We start from the raw sequence: 17,510 nt of genomic DNA, 5'->3' as shown, positions 1-17,510 counted from the left end.
ATTTCTAGAAACTTCCTCTCTTCTAAGGAGATTTCCTGCTGGTCCAGAGCAGCAGCTTTCACAGGGCAGCCAGCATCTGGCCCAGGCTGTGTCTTTCCTTCTTCTAATGATTGTTCCTGCCTTTCAGGAACCAAAACTACCTCAAAACAAAACAAAAGTCAGTAAGATGGCACTGATTGTGAGGCAGCAGAAGGAGGTACAGCTGAGACCGACAGACTTGGGCCCATATCCTTTTAACTGTTGCTTCCTCAATGTGTGATAGAGGCAAGAAACCCGCATTCCTTAGCTGTGAGCTTCGCATCCATAAAATAGATGTATTAAGACAAAGCCATAGGTCTGAGGTAACAGTGAAATGAGTGGTATGTAAGAGTCTGGCAGGGTGGTACAGGCTTAACAAAGGACAGCAGTGTGATGAAAACTCTTGTCTCACCACACATAGTCTAATTTTCCCGTTTGGCTTTTTGTCTAAGTTTATTCCCAGGGCTTGCTGCCTGATCTGCAACATATATGGGTTACAGACTCCTTTGAGAATCTGGTGAAAGCTGTGGACCTGAAGAAGGTGTAAATGCATCCTTAACCTGGCATAGTTTGAACAGGTTCACCGCCCAGGGGAGGATCGATCACTGCCTTGACAGGCCATTGATCTCTGTTTTTTTTTTCCCTCCAGTTTTAGCCCCACGCTTCCTAGGGACTATGGCCACCCTTCCTTGTCCCATATCTTGGCTTCATTTTACCCTTAGACTTTTATTCTGGTTCTTTTGAGTCCTTTGGCGATATCAGCCCGAAATCAAACTTACCCTTTCTTAGCCCAGACCAGGCACTGAGCCTCTTGGTCTGAAACCTTTTATCCCAGGAGTGCTCTACTGAGAAGACTGTTCTATAAGCCCGTGCACGTGCTAAGCTTCTGCTTTTGGATAAAATTGCTAAAGGCTGCTTTAAGCCTGTCCCTCACCAAGGGGCTTCCCTCTCTACGCTTGGAGACCCAGAGCTCTGTGTAGCAGGGTCCTGCGGGGGGTGGTGTGGGGCTGGTGGATGGTGTGGAATGTGAGTTATAGCTCAGTGTTCCTGTACATGATATGTATGGGATCTGGGATCATATTATGGTTTATTCTATCTGTAGAAATCCATAAAGAAAAATGGGTGAAGTCTCTTAAGAGGGATCACTGTTGTGGGCCTCTGTGCCTATAACCCACCCACCTGGAGCCTCCAGCCAGGGTGTGGCTCCTTCACCTGCTGCTGGGGCACAATCACGTGTTCATTTAGCCCTTGTCTTCCCCAGCAGTGCACCTGCTCCCACAAGGGCTTTTATCTCTGCAGAATGCGGCAAAGGGGACTCTTCCGTCGGCCAACACAGTCCCAGAGATGCAGGCCCAGAAGTCCATGCCAGTTCTAGCCAGCAATTGAGCAAATACACTTTGACCCTTTGTTGAAGTTTTACCTGGAATAGTCTTTCCATTTCAGAGGCTTTCATTTTTCATTAGGCATCTCCTGCTCAGGGGCAGCAAAAAAGTTTCCAATTACTGTCAAGCCCTTCATGATCTCCCCTCTACCTGGAATGTGTTTCAAATAGCTGCTCATGTAGCTACACACTCTGTCTCCCATTTCACCCTAGGCACTTAACCTCAGAAACAGAAAATCCCTCAGAGTTGTATTCAGAGTTTCCAAGCTGTAAGCTATCAAACATGCTTCAGTCTCACTTTCTTCTTCTAAATTAATCATTTGAACCCCCAAATGTCAGTGCCTGAGGGGCCTCAGAGATATGCTCCCATCTCATTGACAGAACAAGAAACTAAAGCCCAAAGAGGGGCAGGGCTGGCATCTGGTCAGCTACCCTACCTGGGCCCCTGGCTCCTGCCTCCCAGCCAAGCATTTCTCCTTATGGCCGCCTAGACCTTTCTACTGGAGGAAGGAACATGTACTTTGGGTTGATTCATTCAGCAAAATAACCTGTAGAGAGCCCCTAGACTTTTACAATTTTTATTTTTTAATGTCAGGAATAGGCCACAGCTACTCAAGGGATGTGGGATGGCTGTGGACAACTTCTGTCACTTCAGTTTAATGCTGTTTGGATGCTGCTTTGCTTTTAAAAGTTTGATTTTGCTCCATATTTAAATAAAACAACTACAGAGTTTGTAGACACATGAAATACTCTCCCTCACAGTGATTCCTTCCACAGGCAGTAACTAATGCATCTTTTCTCTTGGGAGGAGGGATGGCATACAAGATAGAGGCTTAGGGCTTCCCTGGTGGCGCAGTGGTTGAGAGTCCGCCTGCCAATGCAGGGGACACGGGTTCGTGCCCCGGTCCGGGAAGATCCCACATGCCGCGGAGCAGCTGGGCCCGTGAGCCATGGCCGCTGAGCCTGCGCGTCCGGAGCCTGTGCACCGCAACGGGAGAGGCCACAACAGTGAGAGGCCCGCGTACCACACACACAAAAAATAGATAGAGGCTTAAGGGACTTCCCGGGCGGTCCAGTCGTTGAGACTCTGCGCTTCCACCGCTTCCACCGCAGGGGGCGCGAGTTCCATCCCTGGTCGAGGAACTAAGATCCTGCATGCCTTGCGGTGAGGCCAAAAAAAAAAAAAAAAAAAAGAGAGAGAGGCTTGAGCTACAAAGTCTTCTGCAGTGTTGTCACACCCATGACGATGAATAGTCCTTCTTCCCGTGCACAGAGGGGGCCTACAGCCTCAGGCCCTTATCCTTGGCTGTCGTATTGGCTTTATAAGTTAATACAAAAGGCTACTTTGATTTTCCTTGAAGTACAGGAAGGCAGAAATGGAGGATTAGGAGAAAGTATCCGTCTTTGGAATCAGCACTTTCCAAATCCCATTTGGCACATCAGTCTATGCTCGTTAACGGGAGGCTGGCACTCAGTCCACAGACCCAACTGGCTCTAGGATATCACGCTGTTCAGTCTTTCACTTACATAATCAGATTTGTGTTCTTACCCATTGTTCACTAGGTCACCACACAGCCTCTTCCCCACCCCACAAAAGTTCTAGTTAAGCCCCTACTTGGGGTCATTCTGTATCAAAGCTCAGGAGTAAAGGGAAGGAACAGCTAACTAGTCTCAAAATTGCAGGACTGCTTAGGTGAGTTTGGCATAGTTCTGCTTCTCAATGTTCCTTAAGTGCAAGCAGTGGTATCTCCCTCCAGGCCTTGCCTGGTCCTGAGAGGACTGGAACCAGGCAGACAGATCTGTGGAGTCACACCCCGCCCAATCCCAGCTCTGAGGCCCACCATACCACCCTCTTCTCCCTTGGCAAGAGGATTCGTGACTATCCTGTTCCACCTTCAGCTGTGCCACATCTCCTCCACTTTTCCTTGGGGAACAGGCAGGCCCTCACCACATATCCAACCTGTGAAGATGAGAAGGGCTTTGGGAAGAGGTAACAGCCAGGTGTTCAGGGAGACACAAGGCAGAAAAAAAATCTTGTTGCATTTGTCTTCTTGGCTTTTCCTTCCAGGTTATAGGAAAATCTGAAGTCCTATTTATCTCCTTACTCAGAATTCACACCTTTCCCTACACATTTATTAAAATGTCTATGTCATTTAAGGAGTACCCATAACTACTCATGGTTTAGGTACATGCTTTTTCTTGGTCTAGAAACTTGTGTTGCTTCCTACTTAAGGTGACAATGCTTTGGGCTTTGGAGAGATCTCAGCCCTATGCCTGTTTCCCTGAGGCTGCTGGAAGGATGTGCTCTGTAAAAGGCCCAGTCAGCTACTGGCAAGAAAGCTAGTAATTCAAGGTTGACAATGTTTATCACCACCATCAAGCTCTCTCACTGATTTAGGGGCCCCTGCTATCTCCTCATTCACATTTTAAAAAAGGAAACAAAGTCAACCTATACTTCTTCATTCAATTCACCCATGATTGAAACACCACCAGTCAGTCCTGATTGCCCTTCCCCTGGGAGATGGCAGGTAGGCCAGACTTTGAACTTTCTGAAGCTGGGTTTCCATTCTTTACAGAGATGATGTGGAACAAATAATTAGGGTGATAGTCCATCTATACAAATGGGGATCTGGGGCACTTGTAGACCATGCTTGCTGAAGTATCCTCCCACAGAAGGGAGATAAGGGCCTTATCCAATTGCCTGTAACAAAATAGGTCAGTGCTTCTTTCCTAGACAAGGCTGAAAGGGGTCAACACTATTTCTGAAGACCTCATTATTATTCTGTCTTGACTGAAGTGATCTCACTAAGCTATTTTGGAATCAAAACGTGGCCAGGTGTCTGGTCTCCCTCAATGGCTTCACGTGGCTTTTCAAAGGGGAGGAGGTAGTGCTGACTTTTGGCAAAATGGGTGAAAAGGTCCATGCCAGCAACACGATCACTCAAAGTCCAGATGAGGGATCAGTAAATACTACATGCATGAAAGGCAGGCCTTGAGCACATTCCTCTCTGGTAGACATTAACTTATTAAATTGACCCTGACTGCAAACATAAACTTTGCCCCCATCTCACTTGGCAACCATACAAGAGGCAGAGCTACCTATAAAAGGAAGTGGGAACTGTCCCCGGCCTTCAGGATCCAATATCCCATCTATTGAGATGTGGCACCTCAAACCCTTTGCAGTACTCCTGGTCTGCCTGCTGCTGTTACGCCAGGTAAGAAGAGAAGGATACATACGTGGGTGGGTGGGGATGGTAGTGGTGGTGGAAGAACTGTAAGCAGACCTTGAGCGCCAGACTCAGTCCTGAGGAATGGACCCTCTGCTCTGAGTCTACAGCATCTGCCGGGGGGATCATTATTCCAAGTTGTACAGCAAGGCTTCAACTCTTCCATACCTGAGGTGAATCTGTCTTTGTCCTACAGGTATATGGCTCCCCAATACCAGAACTGAGTTCAGCAAAGAGAAGGCTGAGGAGAATGACCCCATTTTGGAGAGGGGTTTCCCTCAGGCCCATTGGAGCCTCCTGTTGGGATGATTCTGAATGTATCACAAGGCTATGCAGGTACTCCACAAACCTGGGCCGAAGAGGCCTGGGAAGCTGCGCAAAGGAGCAATCAGCACATACACAGACCTAAAAATAAAATTGGGGTGGAAGAGTGCCTGGGTTGAGGTGGGAGCTCCACGGGGGAGAATCCCTCAAGAGTTAAAAGCCAAGAATGGCTCCACACAGGTACCATGAAAGAGTAGTTCCTTTCCTTTCTTCGCTCTACCCTGAGATTGGATATCAAGCAGAGGAAGGAAATGCAGTAGAGGTGGCTCTGGGCACTGCCAGACCTCTGTCTTAAAAATCACCTTTTCTTTTCCCTTAGAAAAAGACGCTGTTCCCTAAGTGTGGCCCAGGAATGATGTATATACACCAGGGGAAAAGAGGACAGCACTTACCTACAACAATGCTCCGTTCTATGGAATATTGATTAACTGTATTTGGTTGGAGGCACTTAAGTGAAGCAATGTTATGTTTTTAGATGTTTAAAGACAGGTGTATGCTTTAAATTGGTCTCCGTTTCTTCTTACAATGTTGATATGCAGATAAGCATAACTAAACTTGTCAACTTAAGAGTTTATTTTTCTATTTATACTATTAAATGTCTCAAACTGAAATTCTGGCAGCATGGAATTCATGCTTTTGAGGGGAAGAAATATTTATTTTGTATATTATAGAAAACCCAGCATTGCCTAATAATGTGTTAACTTCTCAATCTGGAAAGTGCAGTGAGAGTTTACATTTCTTGAAGAAATAAAGAACACAATGGCAGGCTAAAGGCAAAAGTTTACTAATAGCTAGTGATTAACCTCGGCAAGTTCATAAACTATGGCCCTGGATCCTAACCCTTCACTCCATGTAAAGAACATTTCAGTGAGATGTCAAAAGACAGGCGATAATGGCACTCCGTACCTGACGATGTGCCCTAGTTTGTCTATGAACAGAGAACTGGAAGAAAATGAAACAATAAAAGCCACCAAGAATAACAAAAAGGATGTGTATGAGATTTCTGTTGGAGCAGGGTGAATTCTGATCTATGCAGAAGGACCCATGGCCAGCCAGTTCAGAATTTCTATAATCAGAAATTAAGACCTGGACTGATGGGACCAGACTTTTAAAGAAGAGTAGCACTGGACCCTAAAATACAAAACAGAAATTACACGAAAAGGGCAAAGTAGGAGTTGAAGAAGTGTAGAGAGCAGTGTTTATAAACTTTAATACAGAAAATCTATTTGATATTTATTAAACTTCGTTTCTCCAGCTATGGTTTGGCATTATACAAAGCATCTTAATGACACAGTAGAGTTAAAAAGATCTTTACAAATTGAAATGTGATACCCTTGTCTCCAAATATTTTAATTGCCATAAATTTGTTTAAAAATACACATTAAACGCATGTTTGACACTCTAAACTTTCTATAATCTCAATACCACAAAATACATATAATATACTATACAGATGTGGAAAAATCTAGTTAGTATATAATACTTTGCTCACCATTAACAGCTTTGTTATGTGAAATGCACATACTGACTTAGAAATCCTAGCTTTTGAGCCCCAAAGTACCTCTGAAATTTTAATGTATTACAACAAATAAAAATCACAGTATATAATTGGAATTTTGGTTGAAAATGTCAGATGCCTAAATATTTTGGATAAAAGAAATGTAAAACAAAGATCTGGATCATGTACAAAACAAAGGCATTCTATCAGACACTAACAGTACCTTTCTGCAGAATCAACAAGGCTTTTATCAGCGGCATTACCTCCCCTCCAAAACCCTCCCCAAATATCAAATCATTACTCACCAAATAATTTTAATTTCAAATAAAAGGATTTTCAATAAATATATAAGTATTTCCATCCTCCATATACAAAATTTCTTAAAACCATTCAAAACGGAGGCTAGATAGAAATTTTCATAACTGTGCTTACCAACCCTACATCTGGTCCTCAAGGGTGATGCCTTTTCAGGCTCTACCACCTGGGCCAGCTCTGTTGGTGAGCCCCGTCCCGCCCCGCCCCGACCCCAGTACTGCTGAATGCTCATGTCAATGATTTGCCAGGTGTGTGCATAAAGTTGTAAAATGGGGACACTTCTTGAACAGCAACAACAAACTCAACAGTATGGATAATCATGGCATTGATTTGAAAGGCAGCATTTCCAAATAGATATTTTCCAGAGAGGAACACAGCAGGTAGAAAATTCCAATGGATAAAAGCTGCTTCCTATGTGGAAGCAGTAAGAGGTCAAAACTGAATATTACTAGAATTTCTGGGTGAGAGCTTTTTTCCCCATGCTCATTTAGAGAGCTTTTTAGCTGTTTCTTTTTAAAAATGGGAATTTATGCTTAGCTGAGCAATGGTGGCAAGGAGAGGTCCAAGCTGACATTCCTGAAAGTCAACTTCATTATATGATGATTACTTAGGTTGCTATTTTAGGTTGCTTAAAGATTATAAGACTTGGTTTAGATTTAACTCTAATGCCTTATTCTGTGACCAAATTCTATCAAACAGAAGAGACTGAGATATTCTTTCCATTCGCTTTTCTGGAGACTGTAAGTTCTTTTTAATTAACCATATGGTTCAAGTAAATAGAATCTGTATCTGCTTTACCAACTGTTAATAACTTACTTCCTATCACTTGTCGGCTTAGTTACAGGGTCTAGGGGTCTAAAATGAATTTCTCTATTAGTGAATATGTGAAAGATATGCTCACAAACATGAACAATTTGGCCTCTTGTCACTACATATTCTAAGTCATTCAATACTTATCTCTTCTATTTATTTTACTGAATAGCAACCTTAGATGTGCAATATTATTTATTATTGGAAAAAAGTCTGCCTCTCCAACACATAGGTAGATACATTAAATTGAAATGAAATCTGTGTTCCACATAATTAGGGAATATGAGTTATAGGAATCTATATGGATTTGAAATGTTTTGCTTCCCATTTAGGAAAAATAAAAAATCATCACAATCTGCCTAAAGCATCATTCCCAGTAGATGTTCGTGGGACCCAGAGGCAAACTTCTATAATTCAAAATACATTATGAGGCCCTTTTGTTCAATTAGCAACTGGAAAATTAAAATCCTTCCCACCCTGTAAGAGCCCTATTATACTACGGAAGGACTCAAATATATTTTAAAAGTTAATTTACTACAAATCATAGTAATTAAGCTTTAACAATCTAAAAGGAATATACATTGCACCCTTGAACATTAATATTCAAGGTGTCAACAAGAAAGTGTCTTAGATCAATTTAATAAATAATGTGGAAATAGTTGCACTAAGCTAAAATACTAAACACACACATTTTTGACAAACTAACTTCATGTTTTCATACATACATACATACATATATATAAAGTGTGTATGTGTACATAATTTTAAAATCCAAAGTCGCATACCCTCACACTTAGAAGAGTGCACAGCGTACCTCTCCCCTACACAGCTAGGCATCACTGACTGGAGCGATCACGGGCTGTGCTGAAACTCCGCAGAGTGCTGCTGGCCTCCAGAGCCAGAAATTTCACTTAGAACAGGTGTGTTTTGTAAGCTCTTGCTTCACAATGCAAGCTTATTCAATAAGGTAATTTCTTGAAGTTACTGTCATTAAATATAAAAATGATGCTGTCTGATCTAGCTGATTAAAACTTTCTTTAATGAAAAGAAACAAACAACAATTAAAAAACAACAGCAGCAAACCTAATAAAGCCATAAGTGTGTCGCTCAAAGTGCAACCCAGATGCCTGTGGATCCACCAGCGTGAGAGCCCCACAGAGCACAGGCATGTGTGGGCACATGCACACGTTACTCTAGACAGCTTTTACGCTGGAGAGTTAAACTAGTGATGCTCAACCTTCTCTACTCTTCACCAACTACAGCTGTAAATTTATCTGAAGTACTCGTTGCTTATAAAGTCAGTTCTTAACTACTTGCCCAGAAAAACGTGGCACTGAGGCAAGAAATGGGCTGAATGCTCCCCAGCCAGACTGGACCTGGGCTGAACTCAGGAAGCTTGAATCACCTGGAGGGGAGTGCTCCCCACAGCCCAGCCTAGGCCGGGCAAGACTATACCATGTGACAACTTCATCCACCGTAATATGTTCGTTGGTTGCCTGTCAAGAGTCCAGTGGGGTAGGCTACTGTCTCCTGGCATACAAGTGTGGTCTTAGAGCAGTCAACAGAGTAATTTTTTAAATAGCTGCTATTTTTATAATTAACTATATTAAATACAAGTCTCAGACTAAGTAAGTTTTTAGCTATTTTTCAAAATCAGTTGTAAATAGAGAACACTGAAGACACCTACTGAGGAAGAAGGAATGGTCGCCTGTGAAGGAGTGCAAAGTATGTGCTGGATCAGATGAAGACAGACAGAACTTCTGAGGAGATGGACACAGAGGAGAGGGAGTGGTGTTTCCAGAGACTATTACACTGAAAATTCAATTATTTAGAAAAGGATTTTGATCCATTGCCCATTACCACCTGGTGGGAAAAACCCTCAACAATGAAAAGCTTGTAAAAATTCATTTTCCAAGAATTAACACAGTTTTAGAGAGAGAGTACTTTAGCACAGCACCAAAAAACATGCAGGAAATTCTGCTTTAACAAATTATCACTGTGATCTGGGAAATGCTCCTGCTACCTCTCAGGACCCACAAGAGACTAGAACACACTGGAACTCAGAAGTGCCCCACTGGCTGCTGTTGCTGGAAGTCTAAAAGCTCAGAGGATACTTTTTCCATTTCTAAGATATCACGGAAAATTAAGGAATCAGAGTCAGAGAAATCAGAAAAGAACAGGACAAACATCTACTTGATTAACTGTGGCAAGTTTCTTACTGAATAACGATCACTAAGAAGCTGTCCTCTTAAGGAAAACTGTTCCTAAAACACACTAAGATTAAGTTAGCAAGGTATCAGAGGCAATTTCTCCAAGGGAAAATTGTTAAATTCTGCATAATTTGGAGATCTGAATCTTCAGTGATATGCAAAAACAACTTGAGGTACAAAACCATAAAGAAGCTCTATATGAGGCCACAGGACAATGAAAGTTCACTAGCTTCATAAGTAAGTGTAGACTCAGACACAGAGGAGTCATTATACCACTGGGCTTGGAGATTTTCTATCCCTTCTTTCCCATTTCAAGCCTTAGCAATCATCTATAAATAGCAGGGCAATCCTTTTTTCTGATTGGATGGATTCATTTTTGAAATTGGGAGAAGGACAAACTATGTTTTGAAGCAGCATTACCCAATAGGTTAGACTAAGTCATGTACCAAAGCATTAGCTTTTCTGAAAGAATTGATCTTTATGTGACCTTAAAGGACGATTGAAAGGAAAGAGAATTTAACATTGTTACTACAGAATACCAACCATATGGGCGATCTGCAACTAGTGTAAAACTTCATCTGTAAACAACCCATAGACTCTTCATTTAAAGGTAAGATTTAAGGCACACCAGATATGATAGGGGCACTAAAAACAAAAGACAGAAGGTATATTTCTCACTTTTGACTCCTATATGCACCTTATAGGGAAAGGTACTTTGATATACAACTCTTACAGAGCTGGCTTCTCAAGCTCTACCCCTGTTTCCCTTCCCTTCCCAAGAGAATTCATACTGAACCAAGTTAGGTACTTTTCTAGTGTGAATTTTCTGATCCCATCAGAAACATACATCATTGATGAGGGCCTTCATAATACAAAGGTAGTAAACACAAGACAGGTTTAAAAGGAGAAACTGATCATCTCTACATCAGGCATTAGAGCTCTAAGTTGTATAGCAAAAGCACACACACCAAAGCTCCAGCCCATTCCTACACCAGTCACTGAATGCTCCTATCAGAGCATCACAACCTAGTGTGGGAAAAAAGTTTTAAATTAGAATTCTGAAGAGAGATTTTACCCTACAAACATCATCAATGCAAGAGATATAGGCAGCAACGTTCAGGAGTTAGATCATCCTTTGTTCAACAGTAACTTATTCTGTTTCAGTTAAGTGTCAAATTATTAGTAACAAAAAAACCCAAAAAACAAAAAACATGGTTTTAATAAAATCCATAAGGTTCAAGATTGTCCTTTTATGAAACCCTTCACATGCTATGCTTCTCCTAGAAAGTTTGCCTGCCCTCTTTTGTAATGCATTAAATGCAAGTTATAGTCACCTTGTGATTGCTATAGTGTTATTAACACATGTTCACAGTTCTTGAAATAATGCATACCAAATCAGAAACATTTCATTTTACATCCACGTAGAACGCCATCTTCTCATATTTAAGTGATTTTTCATGTGTAGAAGAATATCCTTAATACTAAGTATAAATTCTGCAATAATAAAATTGTACTTAAGATCTGAAGTAATATCAGGTAGTAGGTGTAGAAAGAACATGTCCACATTCTAGATGAACCGACTCTTACTCTTAGAAGAGTTACCACAAAAAGACATTATTTTTAGGTAACAAAGCTCCCAAAGTATATAAATAAAAATGCCTACATTAAATTTACACAAAATATTCAACAGAGTAAATTTATAGGCAGAAATAACTAAGTTTTAAACTAGCCCCAATCTGGGCACTTAAAAAAATTAAAATAAATAGAATTTCAACTGGTTAGTTATGAATTGCAACCGAAATTTCAATCTTATTACAGATCATTGTAACCAGCTTATCAACGTGCTGCAGATTTAAAAGCATTTAAATAATTTTTCATATTGGGAATATTGAAGGGGTCAAACTACATGATGGCTTTGGGTTATGAAAAACAACACATGAACCAGGGAGGAGAAAACCATTCCTCATTCTTAGTGTCGACTAGGTGGTATGTTATGGCAGTTTTCCTTCGTGATGTGACACAGTGTTGTGGAGAATCAGAGGCAACAAGAATGTGTTCAGTTCAGGATATCAACTTGGCATCCTGGCGAAGCCAGTGCAGTCCCTGCCGGGTATAACGAACTAGGTCTGTCATGATGCTTGCGTTAAAGATGAGAGGACCCATTACTTTATCCAGTTCAGCAAAGAATTCTAGAAAACCAAAAACACTTATTAAATGATGCACACTCTTTTGAATCAGTGCTTTATAAAGTTTTTAGTCTAGACTGTAAAATACTATTCATATAAGGTAAAAAGCACTCCCTCCTGCACTAAAATAACTCTTCGTGTTTTAAAACAAATCATCCCATAGTCTCTCAAGTTATATTTTTTCCCTAAGTCACGAAACATTTTTAAAAGACTATATGGTCAGGAATTAAGAGTTATACATATAGACAAAATGTCACTGATGGAAATTGCTAGTATGCAGCAAACATTATTAAAATGGAGACCTAATTCTACAACGTACTATTACTCAAAACATTCTCTGTGTACTGTTTTTCTATAAGAAGCAAGTGGTACAAAAAAGGAGGATGTTATCTGCATTTTTCCCGATAAGAGCCACTGTGAGGTTAGACAACCTTTCTGCTATAATCATGTCATGCAACTTTGATACATTAAATCTCATGTTTTAGACAGTAGTTTAAAAATGTAAGAGACAGAAATGAAAGGATTCTTCCTAAGTGAACAAATACAGACTGATGTGCATGTAAGGCAGGGTACAGAGAGGAGGAAGGAATGATAACATCCTGACATTTGATCCCAATGCAATTTTGGAAGAAGACGGATGTAGGACTCAGTAAGGAGAGTTTTTACATGTGCAGTGATGACAAAGACCTCAGTATACTTAAACAAGATAAGAAGTAATCAAACAGTTGAGGAGAAAAGAATCTTCTTTATAGAATTCCAGCTAATAAATTCCTGATGAATTTTCTGTTTCCTAATGGAATAGCACATGTAGGTGATGACCATCAATGGATGCTAAAAGCCTAAGTTAAAATTTAACAGGGAATCTTAACATCAAACTGAGCCAGGCCGACACCATCTGAATGAATCAATGGTCAAATCTTACTGACACTAAAAAAGGGATAACCATTACATGCCTCATAATATGATGTAATAGGAAATATGGAATAACACCTATGAAAAGTTCTTATCTAAAATAATGAACTTGAATCTAATCAAGTCTCAAGATATAACTATCAGCATGAACGAAATGAGGGGGACAGAAGAGCAAGCTAAATGTACCATGAAGAAGTAATCAGCCACATCTAGACTATGACACATGCTATGCTGCAGCTTCTCCTTGACATCAATGGCATGCCCGCACCCCCACCCCCCAAAAAAAAGTGGAGGAGAGGGAGATACTTAAGAGACTGATGAATGAATGTTTGGATCCTGTTTGAAACAAACCCAACTGTTTAAAAAAAAAAAAGGCATATTTGAGAAAATAGGGAAATCTGATGGGAGACTATGTCTTAGATGACATAAAGGAGTTATTGTTAATTTCGGTGGCTGTGATAAAGGCATGGCGGTCATGTTTTTGAAAACTCCTTATCACCTAAGGATGCATACCAAAGTATGTTCAGGTGAAATGTCGTATCTGATACATGCTTTAAAATACACAGGGTAAAGAAAGGTAGGACGGGGGGCGGTGGGGGGCAGTCGGGGGTGGGAGATAAAACAAGATTAGCAAAATATGTTGTTGAAGCTGAACCTGAGTAAAAGGGACATGGGGTTCATTATACCATTCTCTTTCCTTTAGTCAGTGTTTGCAAACTGCCATACAATAGGTAGGTAGGTAGGCAGGCAGGCAGGCAGGCAGGCAAGTAAGTGTGTAAGCAAGGAGCTGGGGAGAGAAGCAAGAAAGTGAGGGGGGAAGGGATGGAGGGAGGGAGGGAAAGGAAGGGAAGAATGATGCTAGAAAACTGGCATCAGGGAGAAGAATGTAAAGTAGGGATGACTTAAGAAGAATTTCAGCTTTGTAGCCTTTCCTGAGTAGCACTGACAATATTTAAAATTTTAGAAACAAATTAGGTTTTCAAAAACACAACTTTTTATTGCATGTTGTGGTTCCCCTTCTACCTTTCTCCCACCATTATCCCTCTTTAGGGATAGGAATTTTTCATTTTCATCTGATCACCTGTTCATGCTATAAGTATTTAAATATACTCTGTGACAAAAGGACACTTGATTGATTGGCTACTTCAAGTGTTTCTCTACAAAGGAACTGCCTGAATAGATGCTACACACACATATTTACTAAAAATATCTACTAAAATAAGATGGTGTTTATCTTGTACTTTTCCAAAGATCTTTAATACTTCCTAATTCTCAGTGTTCTTAGTTTTAGAGATAACAAACAGGGTGCAAGGCCTCAAATGACCTAATATTAAAGAATGCTGTAAGTCTATTCATTTTGTAGTCTCTTTTATCATATAAGTTTCTTCCAATATACCTAAAAATCCAGTATGAACATGCTTTCTTATATATTCAACATCTCATATGTACAAGATGTCTGGATGTAATCCTATGCCCATAGCCAAATTTACTGTTAACCATCCCAGAGTAGAATCTACATTTTATTACTTTTACAGTATAAGCTGTAATTAAATTTGCCCGAACAAAGGCGTATTTGTCTTAGACCAAAAACTATTTTTTGTTTAGTTTGTGTCACCACTATAGTGCAAGGTATTTTTTGACTGAATTCAGTATATTCACGATTGATAAGCAATGGCAATCAGCAAACTGATTGTCATTAACTCTAGACTAGGTAATAAACTAAATGCATACCAGAGACTTACTTAACTATATCATAAAAGCTCTTTTTAACAATTCCATCATTCAGATTCTCTCCAGAGACCTCCCTACCTTTCTGCTCTTTGGAAAGCTGTTCAGCTTGGTCCCAAATTTCGGTGGCATAGAGGAAGTTGGATGTAACCTGAACATAGCTGGCTGCCATGTGGTGGATCCTCTGTGGAATGGTCACTGAAGAACCACTTGCTGAAGCACTACTGGCCCCAGAAGAATAATTTCCCGAATTGCCTGGTGACAGCTTTGGAGAAACAGGGGAAGGCATCCCAGCAGCTTTGCTACACACAGAGAAATGGGAAGTTTATTCATATGAACATGGTGAACGTGAGGAAATCAATGCACTACTGGCTCTTCCTACACGAAGACTTTGAAAATTTAAAGATTCTTTTAAACTAGAAGAGTTTCGAGAGAAGTACAATTTCTTTTAAATAAATACTTAGCTCGCTGAAGACCACTGCAAATTATCATTTTATCTAGACTCTTTCCTCAACACACTTTGCACCTATTCGGGCAAATAATTAGGTACTTTCCAACTGTTTCATAGAAAGCTGGGTGGATTAACAATTAACACACACACAAAAAAATGTGGTAGTAGATGGAAACATCTTATTTTGAACTCCATAATTTCTGGTACTTTCCTAGCTTAACCAACTTATTCAGAGATGACAAAGAAGAACAGCTTTCTCAATCAACTGCAATCATCTCAAGCTTCCTGTCAATTAAGCACTTCCTAGAAAACACATGTTGAAATCTGGCAGGTTCATTTCAGCAGTACTAAAATTTCTGAAAAGGCCCAAGACCATAAAAAAAGGAAAATCAAACAGTAGTTGAGGGGAGAAAAGCTATTTGTTAAGAATATTTTTATCTGCACATTTCGCACTTTAAATGTGGTTAAGAAAATACATAAACGCAAAAGACAGACTGTCGATTAGCATAAACAAAATAATTGAACAAATAAACTTAGAAAAAAAAGATTTCATGGTGTTTTTCCTCCTTTTTGTGGGTGGGTGGGCTGGGAGTGATGTGGGAATGGAGGAGAAACTGTAATCATGCCACTGTTATTAAATTCGTGTCAAAACATGAGTAAAGGGCTTCCCTGGTGGCGCAGTGGTTGGGAGTCTGCCTGCCAGTGCGGGGGACACGGGTTCGTGCCCCGGTCCGGGAAGATCCCACATGCCGCGGAGCGGCTGGGCCCGTGAGCCGTGGCTGCTGGGCCTGCGCGTCCGGAGTCTGTGCTCCGCAACGGGAGGGGCCGCGACAGTGAGAGGCCCACGTACCACCAAAAAAAAAAAAAAAAAAAAAAAAAAAAAACCCATGAGTAAAGATAAGCTCAAGGTGATAAAAACCAGGCTAGCCATAGAAATCAAACTGTGAGAAGGGTTGAGGTACTGTAAAAAACTTAGACTTCTGCAGGTGAAATGTCCCTTTTAATCTTTCTAAGATCATGTTCATGATATTTTCAACTTAAAAAAAAAAAAAAGAAAAAAATACTTTAAAAAATACATTATTAGACATGGCCTTAATTTTTTTTTAAAGTTGTCATCTTTCCATTTTTGGAAAGTGGCCAAACCCATTCCACTTTTACATAAAAATAAATAAACTTGTCATATAATATTTTATAGAATAAAATTTACCCACCTTCCCAAGCCTGGTGATGGTGCTTGAGAATTATTATAAGAATTCTGTGGAGAAAAGAGAATGTACTTAATAAAAAACAAAAACAAAAACCAAAAAAACACTACTTATGAAGTATTAAATATATTCAAAAGCATTGGGCCAGTACTGATCTTAAGAAAGTTTACAAACTTAAGAAACCAAAATGTGTGTGTGTGTGTGTGTAAATGTGCAACAGAAGGAAGTTATTTAGATGGGAGCTGGGGTGTTCTGGAAGACTGAAAGGGAGAGACAAAGAATGAGTAACATTCAGATGGATAAAGAACAGGGGAGAAGGCAAAGAGAGGTAAGTCATACTATGTACAAAGGCTGCAGAAAAGAGAATGTATATGACCCATATAGTTTATCTACAGCAAAGGTTTAGAAAAGGAACGAGAGAATGACAGAGAGAGAGAGAGAGAGAGAAATCTTGAGGGCCTTGCAGGTCGGGGTAAGAATCTTTGACTTAACTTGACCCTGCAGGGAATGATAAGCTACGAAAGGGTTCCAAGTCATAATCAGGGCAGAATTTTAGGAAGACTTATGTAGTGCTATCATGAAAAAACATATGAAGGTATTTTAGGAAACTAAGAGAATAGTTTAAGGAAGGATGGTAGTGAAAACAAAAGACCATTTAAAAAGTATAAATTAGGTTTTGTGATAAAAATAGGCTACATCTACTGAAATATTATTAAGAGCTACTGAATATGGCTACATAGGTTCTACAATCAGATACGTGCGCAGTTTAAACATCAAACTATTTGAAAGTTGCCAAATAGTAGCTTCTCCCCTGCTCTGGTAGGGAAAACATGAGGGCACTTCTGGGGTGGAGACAGGAGACTTTATATTTGTCCCCTGGGAAACAGATACTCCTCTTTTGCACACTTACCTTCAGGTGCTCTGTTAGTGTCTTTGAATACTTCAGAGCAGTTTCTTTCTTCAGTTTGAATAGCCTCAGGTACAGCAAAGACTGGCATCGCAGGCTAGCCAATGGAAAAGGGCAGCTTATTTACCAGGACAACAGACTCTGGCCACATCTGTATAGACAACCTTTGCATAGTGCCAGACTACATGATTGGCTCATGTGAGCAGACCGTGGCATAAGAACAACAACACTAACTCTTAGGCAAAGCCAAAAGATGTGATCTTATGGTACATACCCTAGGGAGAGGAAGGAAGGGGAAGAGACCTAGGACTAGCCTCCTGTTTGTTGACATTCAAAAA

General features: G+C 40.4%; 2 protein-coding genes across 2 annotated transcripts in view; one reads left to right on the top strand and one right to left on the bottom strand.

Annotated features, from left to right (window-relative positions):
* The first annotated feature begins 4,486 nt into the window (after positions 1-4,486).
* On the top strand, positions 4,487-5,562 carry LEAP2 (liver enriched antimicrobial peptide 2). The gene is made up of 3 exons (XM_082624063.1): positions 4,487-4,614; positions 4,823-4,962; positions 5,270-5,562. Exons 1-3 carry the CDS (start codon positions 4,558-4,560, stop codon positions 5,304-5,306), a joined length of 234 nt encoding a protein of 77 aa, XP_082480189.1. The 5' UTR covers positions 4,487-4,557; the 3' UTR covers positions 5,307-5,562.
* Positions 5,563-6,148: 586 nt separating this feature from the next.
* Positions 6,149-17,510, bottom strand: part of AFF4 (ALF transcription elongation factor 4) — a 97,950-nt gene continuing 86,588 nt past the window's right edge. The window contains exons 18-21 of the mRNA XM_082624014.1: positions 17,176-17,269; positions 16,272-16,315; positions 14,691-14,911; positions 6,149-11,972 (exon numbers count right to left, since the gene is read on the bottom strand). Of these exons, the coding sequence (XP_082480140.1) occupies positions 11,845-11,972; positions 14,691-14,911; positions 16,272-16,315; positions 17,176-17,269 (487 nt within the window). The 3' untranslated portion in view covers positions 6,149-11,844. The remainder of the gene's footprint in view (positions 11,973-14,690; positions 14,912-16,271; positions 16,316-17,175; positions 17,270-17,510) is intronic.

Source organism: Mesoplodon mirus, assembly GCF_964341445.2.
Source record: "Mesoplodon mirus genome assembly, chromosome: 5".
NCBI classification, from domain to species: domain Eukaryota; kingdom Metazoa; phylum Chordata; class Mammalia; order Artiodactyla; family Ziphiidae; genus Mesoplodon; species Mesoplodon mirus.
The sequence above is the reverse complement of the archived record's forward strand: the minus strand, read 5'-3'. Positions and strand labels throughout refer to the sequence as shown.

Excerpts from the sequence above, each read along its gene's own strand:
- LEAP2 (XM_082624063.1), top strand. The coding sequence starts at position 4,558 with ATGTGGCACCTCAAACCCTTTGCAGTACTCCTGGTCTGCCTGCTGCTG. Across the intron at positions 4,615-4,822 it reads GCCTGCTGCTGTTACGCCAG|GTATATGGCTCCCCAATACC; the intron begins GTAAGAAGAGAA and ends TTTGTCCTACAG. Across the intron at positions 4,963-5,269 it reads TGTATCACAAGGCTATGCAG|AAAAAGACGCTGTTCCCTAA; the intron begins GTACTCCACAAA and ends CTTTTCCCTTAG.